General features: G+C 39.7%; 1 protein-coding gene across 1 annotated transcript in view; it reads left to right on the plus strand.

The window, feature by feature from the left end:
• slc6a11b (solute carrier family 6 member 11b) overlaps positions 1-8,001 on the plus strand; it is a 33,197-nt gene extending 25,196 nt beyond the window's left edge. Inside the window, exons 12-15 of the mRNA XM_038697613.1 lie at positions 1,305-1,407; positions 2,023-2,123; positions 2,707-2,877; positions 5,563-8,001. Coding sequence (XP_038553541.1) covers positions 1,305-1,407; positions 2,023-2,123; positions 2,707-2,877; positions 5,563-5,706 — 519 coding nt within the window. The 3' untranslated portion in view covers positions 5,707-8,001. The remainder of the gene's footprint in view (positions 1-1,304; positions 1,408-2,022; positions 2,124-2,706; positions 2,878-5,562) is intronic.
• The last annotated feature ends 371 nt before the right edge of the window (positions 8,002-8,372 follow it).

Raw genomic sequence — 8,372 nt, forward strand, 5'->3', positions numbered from 1 at the left:
GGAAAGAATTTAATGACTTGACGTCTGTTGTCATTACCCATTGTCCCTGTCACCACTATATAAAAACCGCCAATTTCTCCCTTTGCTTTTACTCGTTTTTCAGCACTACCTTCACTCTAGACACTTTATTCCTCTCTGCTGCCAAAGAGCCATCATGAATAAAATGTCGCAAGAAGCCTAGAGTGAGATTAAATCTCAGTTCAAAATGTCCTCGGGGAGTCTAGTTCAATACCTGGCAGGACTATGGGCATTAAGACATTTTGATGATATTCTTGTTTATGGGTAGTTTAGAGCTGTGATGTAACCCTACTCTCAGATTTATGTGTGATTTTAATTATGATGACCCTTTTAGTGGAAGCAGAGAGAACAGATGAGTTGTCTTGAGAGGAGGTAGGGTAGGTAGAGTGGGTGGAAAAATGTGAGCACCGCCATTGATACTTGAACAATGGAAATGCACTTATTTGATTTCTCTGAGATTCTCATATCTGTCCGGTTAAAGCTGTAGCCAGCAGCTGGTTAGCTTAGCTCAGCACAAAGAATGTAAACAGTGGGAAACAATTATGAGTCTTGTCGTCACTGTGAAGTCGAAGATACAGCACATTTATTTTTGAGCCTTCAAGATGCTAGTTGGCAAATTTTCTTTTCACATTTTGGCAAAACCAGGATAGGCGATACCCCCTCTTCCCACTAAGATAAGCTAACAAGCTGCTGGCTCCAGTTTCATATCAAACTGATAGATTTTATAGTGATATAGCGATTAAGTGCAAGTCTTTTAACGTCCAAGAATAGGTCACAGTGATGGGTATGAACATCACCTATAATGCAGTGCCCTACAATGAACAAAACAAAAGATAATGCTCTTGGCTGAAGTTGCTCTTCTAAAGTAGGTCTATATCACTTTTTACAGTATATCAGACCCATAATGGACTACTAAAGAACAGTGTGTAGTTTAAAGGGTTTAAATATTCCTCTAAAACAGACAACAGGCAACAACAAAAAGCACAGCATACTGCATATATGTTTATATATTAATACCGCATTCGGTGGTAACAGCTCAGTACTAGGAACCTCTTGAGGCGATAAAATGTGGTAATTTTAGGACAAATCCTCAGTAAGGCATAAGAAACATCAGTTGCTGTTAACATTGATTTACTATGTGTCATTGTGACATTGGTCCCTGACAACCAAATCAAGCACATCCAGATTCATTTCAAATTTGATGTGATCTAACCTGGAGTCTGATGCTCACGTAGTGGCTGTTACCCGGCTGTGACAGAAAACTGACACCTGTCTCGTCCTATCAGGGAGGGATGTACGTCTTCCAGCTGTTTGACGCATACGCTGCCAGCGGGATGTGTTTGCTGTTTGTGGCCATATTTGAGTCTATATGTATCGGCTGGGTGTATGGTAAGATAACGGTCTCAACATGAAATGCAACAATAGATCTGAAAGAAATGTTTTCCATTCCTAACCCTCCTCACCTCAACACATTTCAGCACAGAAACGGGCTGCTTCCTCCATGCTGCTATTATATTTCTTCTCTGCCCTCTGCTGGAGAATGTGCTAAAAAACACGAGTCATTAATCAATTAGTATAATACAAGGCACTCAAATATTTCTACTGGGATATTAAAAATAATATTATGATACTATAGCATTGTGAAATTCAAACATAGTGCCCTTTTCTGTCTAATATGCTGCCCTGCAATGGACATTTTATGCCCTAGCTAAAGAGGTAAAGACTTTGGCTTTGTTTGGGTTTAAATGTCATCACATTTACACTATTGCCTGCCTAATTGAAGCAGACAATGTGACATCAGACCCAATTATATAAGTTAATAAGAGAAGAATAATTTACATGAAGCAATGCAAAATGATTGTCTCTCTTCAAAGAAAGTTTTAGACAACATTTTATCCAGATCTGCAGCTCTGTTCAGACAGCCATGCTGTCAAAAGACATCAATCACGTCATTATTTTGTTGTTGTATGAGGAAACTTTGAGTGACACTTATTTGCATTTCAGGTAGTGACAGATTCTACCTAAATATTGAGGACATGATTGGCTACAAACCTGTCTTCTTCATCAAGTGGTGCTGGATGATTCTGACCCCGGGCATCTGTGCTGTGAGTCTCATTGCCGACACAAAATCAAGAGCAGCAGTAGCATCAGCGACCACAAACAACATCTCATGTATTTATGGCACAACAGTGAGGAAGGCCAGACACATTCAGAAGATTTTTTATTTTTTTTTATATATCTATCATATGGATTCTGGGTTTCAAAATATCATATATACATGATAGCTATGGAAACATAATTTCTCACATTATGTAAACAATTAAGTTGTATCCTGTAGATGTTTCCATGTAGCCAGTGAGACATGAGACCAAAATGTTTTGGGATTTAGGTTACAAATATTTCCAAAAGGCAAAAGCATTGGAAATGACTGTGTTGCATATGTGGCTTTGATAAATGGATTTAAGGCAAAGTACTAACATGTTACACATTTGTTTGTGTGAAAATTGGTTTGTATTGTTTTCACATGAATGACGCATGAACTTACATTTACCAGACCAGTAATTACTATTGCACCACACCGACTCCGAATAAAAGTATGTGACCTTTGTTCATCAGAGGAGCAGAGGAATTTCTTTCTCACAATGTAAATAGCGTTTACAAACAGAATGTAATTTTTGTCCCCTGCAGGGAATTTTCTTGTTCTTCCTGATTAAATACAAACCGCTGAAGTACAACAATGTGTACACCTACCCTGACTGGGGCTATGGGATTGGCTGGTTCATGGCCATGTCCTCAATGGTCTGCATCCCTGTGGGGATTATCTGGATGATCTGGAAGACTCCTGGCACCTTCTCTGAGGTAAAAACACACACATGGAGGAGGCTTACACCAATACTGCAGTATATCACAGGTTGTAACTGAGAATGTCACACAGTATTTCCAGTTTTTCACAGGTTTTTAGTCAAGTGAAAAACACTAAAGAAAAATAGCAATGCTTTTTTAATATTGCCATTGTCCAGGAAACGGCAATGCCTTTAAATTACTTTACAACATTCTATCAGTTATTTATATACATAGATACATACACGCAGAACATTCTACAGTGCATTATTTAATTTTTTTTTTTATCTGGGGTAAATGTAAATTGCAGTAACAATATGATTATATTCCTTTTTCGTCACATAAAAAATTCTGACATTTGGAAAACAGTTTCCATTTTGACTGTGTCTGATCACCAGCCATCATCAATGTAAAGTCCACTCTTGGGCTGCGTCCAAAAAGTCAAAAAAATCTCCTTTCCTAACCATTTTTCCTTGACCTCAATGGAAAATGTCATAAGGAAAAGTATCATAATGTGAGTCTGTATTGCAAGGACTTTTCTAAATGTGGTCAATGGATTTTATCTTCAGAACGTGCGTCGCTTTAAATGTTGCCGCCGCAAGGAATTGTGGGACGGCATTCTCTCCTTTCCTTTTGTAAAGGATGGTCCGGTGTAACCTATGCTAAAAGAGATGAAAGGAAATACTGAGGCACCTTTCCTTGGTTTTTAGAGAAATCGACCAGCTCTTATCATGGCTGCCACTGAAATACTTCCGGGTCACTTCACTCAGTTAGGAACCTTCCTAAGCAAAAAAGAGTTTTCGGGCGCAACCTTGCACTGTGACAGTTCGGAACACGGTCCACCCATCGAGTGCTTGATCCAGGACGTTGATAAGCAGGTGTCAAAACAGTAAATGTATAATACAGGAAATATATACCATTTATACAGTATGTTATGGAACAGTGTCTCAATTCTATTCTATTCACTTGGTCGTCCCTGAAGTACCTCCAGACTTAAAGAGGTGGTATTATGCTAATTTTCAGATTCAAAATCTTAATTAGGGATTGTACCAGAACAGGTTTACATGGTTTAATTTTCAAAAAACAGCATATTTTTCTCATACTGCACATTGCTGCAGCTCTTCTTTTCACCCTATGTGTTGTACACTGCTCTTGAGCTACAGTGATGCATCTTACTTGTACAAAATCTTTGTTGGGAGTTGCACATGCGCATTACCCAGGTAAGGACTACTAGCCAATCAGAAGTAGAGAAGGGCAGGTCATAAGAAACAAGGTAGTGTGATCCAAATCAAAGCCGCTTCAGACTGCGACCGTAACCTAGCAGATGGTATAAGTTACTCACAAGTCCACAACCACACAACATCATTGTTCCACATCTTACCATTAGGACTAAACGTTGAACTGTTGCTGGTGTTCTGACGATCTACGCTGCCTTGCCGTATTGCTGCCATAGCGCAAATATATAGACTCGACTCTACTCGGCCCTGCTCCGTTTTCCATTGCAGATAGTACCCAGAGATAGTACATAGCTTGTCGTCATAGCGACGCCACACACAACTGCACACCAGCGATCCACACAGCTTTCTCTTTTTTAAGTTAAAATGTTTCAACATTACTCAGAATGTAAAGACAGATAAGCGGTATGAAAACCTTCCAGCTGTGTTTTTGTCTGCCGTTGTTGCTGCAGCGGTCTGTGTGATGGCGGGAGCAGAGGGCTCTGTGAGCGGGCGGCTGGCCGGCCTTACAGGCTCCTCCCGCGGGTTGGCACAGGCTTCCCCCGCAGCCACTTGCGGAGCTCCTCAACTCCGAAAATATTCAAGCACATTTTTGTTTGGCCATCACTTTTTGTAAAACTGTCAATATTCGAAATCTACACAGCTGATTTCTCACCTCAAAACTTCTCAGAAGTGGATTTAGTGATGAAATTCCATACGAAAACTGTAAAATATAAAACTTTCTGTTGCTGGCCTCTCTCTGTTGCACGCAATGATGATGCAGTGAACAGTGAATATTGTCTCTGACCAATCAGCAGTCTGTCGTGTTTTCACGTTACATTTTAGTATCCCTCAGCTCGCTTGGAACCTCGACGGAGGTGAGGTGATATGAAAAAAAGTACCTGGAAGGTACAGGTACAACATTTCTACAAAGGAAAACCAAACAAAGGCAAGTCAAGCCAAAGGGCCTCCGCTCAGACTAGCTTGGTTTGAGGGCGTGCCTGACCCCGCTAGCCGCTTGGCAAGCTTTATGATGCGTTTTCATTGTGACGTCACAAGTAAAGGAAGTGAAGGGCTGGACTACAAATGAGCTGTTTTCAAGCGGTCCAGAGCACTGTTTCTGTGGGAGATGGGAACTCCCTTTGGGCTGGACTTTGGGCTTTTTCACTTTCACAAGATAACTCAATAAAGGAGAGGGGAAAAGACAAAAAGCATAATACCACCTCGTTAATACGAAGAATGAAACTAAAAAGACATAACGATTCAGTCTGATATCTATACAAATGAGGTAATGGTTAGTTGATGTTACACTGCCACAAAAAGAAAATTGACTGTATATGACAAGAAATGAACTGTTAGCACACACATTTCAGTGTTGGATCCATTTTTTGTTGATGCTTTTTTGAGGTCCCTCAAAGAGTATGATTATATGCATACGCTGTATGCCTGTACGGTGATAACATCGTTTTTCTCTTGATGCTTTCTGCAGAGAATTAAGAAGCTGACAACTCCCAGCCCGGACCTGAAAATGAGAGGGAAAGTCGGCGCCCTTAGTCCTTACGCTGCGAACGATGCAAAACTTAAGGTTGATGGGAAAATATCCACCATCTCAGAGAAGGAGACACATTTCTAATTGCCCACCTGACTGACTGACCAAGCTGCCTGCCGTCTTCACAAGTCCATCAAATGAAAACTACAGCAAATGACAACAATATTATCCACCACTACACAAAACAGGAAATGAAACAAATGACTCGGGAGTGTTATTTTTGTTTTGTAAAAAAAAAAGGAAAAAGGAAAAGCTATCACATGATTATGTAGTCTGCTTCCGTTTTGCACAAACTTTGATAACACATTTGTTGTTTTCAGTTAACAATGTGACTAAAGCAGCTGTTTCTTTTCTAACCATTAATATTTTAAAATCTGTTTGCTGACATATATGGTTGAAAACTTGTCCTAGTACCTTGTCAGTACTGGTCACACCAGTGTCTGGGCCTTTAGAACAATACCAATGTGTTGTATTGTGTTGTGAAAGGCTTACACGGTTCATTTACTGGCAAAGTGCTGTGCCTCTCTATTAGGTACTAGGTACCCAAATGTGACTATCTAAGATGTAGCAGTTCGGGGACCAGTCTACATAGTTTTGTGTGTTAAGAGAGGATACTGTGGTATGTGTTAGTACTGAGGCTATAGGAGGGCATACCCTGAATACTCCTGCAAGTAAAACTTTGAGTTGTATATAAGGAGTTTTGACATTCAAATCTTGGACGTTATCTGAACCAGCTGTGACTATGAGGGCTGTTGAATGTTTTTAGGCCTTCAGTGATTTTTATTTACTTGAATTCAATGTTGTCACTTAGCAACATAAGTAAATACTCTGCTTACTGGATGTAACTGAATGATATTACTAGGTTATTGATCATCGTGTTAAAATATATTGGGTCCTTGAGGGCTCTGCTGATTTCCATGGCTCTCTAAACAGATGTTTCTGGTTTACAGTAATATTAAAGGGCAAATCAGTAGAAGTTAAAACTCTGTGAAACCATTCCCTTCGGTATTAGAAATCTTTAATTTTACATCTCTAGTTTTGAGCTACAAATAGCAGTGTGACTTACAGGCGGAGCCTAGAAACACACCTCTCTCTCCTCTAGCTGCCCTCTTACAAGTCGTGGGTATCTGTCATTTCACAGTAATTATGCTGAGCCTAACACAGAGTGACAGATAGATGTGCTTCCACCCTTGCGTTTTTATTTCCTACTCCGCCTGTGTAGGAGATGATGGACGCCCATCAGATGAGCATTTCAAAACCCATCTGTCTTCTTATCATCCCTCTTTTTATTTCTTTCCCCTCGTCCCCTTTTCCCTTTTGTCCCGCTGTCCTTCCTTCTCATCTTCAACCTCTGCTTGTCTGCTTCTTTCATTTTTTTTCTGTCTTTGGCTTCTCCATCACGTGGAGGGCTTGAGCAATGACACGGACCTTGTATGAAACTGTGATGCTGCTGAAAGCTTTGAATTGAGTCACAGCCAAATGCATCAGCGATGGGCTTGCTATGGGGTAGTGACCTTTCATCTGGCATTGTAAAGCATTAATCCTCACTGAAAAATAGATAGATTTTAATTTTGCTGTCTGAGCCACTACATGGGGTGAAAGCACAGTCTGCTCCTGTCATCAGTTTAATTGCGGTAAGGGTGAATGAGCTGGTCTCATTGTTCAGATCAATATCCGTCCATTACAGCCTCATCCAATCAGCACTCGAACAACTCCGTGTTGTCCTTCCTTCCTTCCTTGCTTCGTCCGACTTTCTCACTTCCGTCCTTTCTTCCCTCTGTCCTTGTTTCCTGAATAAAATGCAATCAGAGGAATGCATCTGAGGGGATGAAACTCAGATTTATCTCTTACAGTTTTTCAGGAGGAGGCAAAATAGCAGGGGAAGAAATAAGGAACTGATGAGCTGAGGAAGTGTGTGATCGAGTAAGTAATGAGGGAAATAGAGGAAGTGATTAGTGACTGAAGCCCCTCCTGTCTAAGCTGTGACATCCTCTTAAACATGTGATTGGTCCCTGTGGCCTGGTTGCATTATGACATTATCACCACCTCACTGATGTTTGTGCAAGTTAATAGTCGTGTGCATCGGAAATTATAGCTTGCTGTTTAACACTGATCATGTTGATGTTGCTGTATATTTTTACATGTCTTTTTAGAAATCTGTGGTCTATTTCTTGAGATGAAAGACGTTTTAAAAGAATTGCTGTATTAAAATAATGTCCTTTGTTTTGACTTTTGATATGCCTCTCAAAAGATCTTGTTATAGAAATATAATGAAAGGTGTTGTGTTCTGTACTGTTCTACACACATTTTGGTATTCACAGGACAAATGAACTGTCTGCTTACTCATTTTTAAGAATAAATATTATAAAGGAAAGCAGAGTGTAGACTCTGGTCTTTTTATTGCACTTAATCTCACAATTCAGCTTTGATGCTGACATTTCCTTCTTAAATTCCTTTGAAAGAGTTTCAATGCCTCTATTTGGGATAACACTTTACAGAATAAATGATTGGATAAGATGACATTTAACCAAGTCAATACAGCGACTGGATCATTGACAGACACAAATAGTAATAGGATATGGAGCAGAAAAAAAGTACTAAAAATATAAATGTTTTGTGTGTATACCTAGTGCAAAACAAAATTTGCACTAGAATGTAAAGGAAGAATGACTGAATTAGATAATGAAGGCTGAAGATAATGACTTAATGAATTAATCCAAAAAGTGTACCTTTAAACATCAAATTACATC

The sequence above is a fragment of the Micropterus salmoides genome, unplaced genomic scaffold (assembly GCF_014851395.1).
Source record: "Micropterus salmoides isolate LMB-PRFRI ecotype aquatic unplaced genomic scaffold, ASM1485139v1 Ms_hic_scaffold_4, whole genome shotgun sequence".
Lineage (NCBI taxonomy): Eukaryota > Metazoa > Chordata > Actinopteri > Centrarchiformes > Centrarchidae > Micropterus > Micropterus salmoides.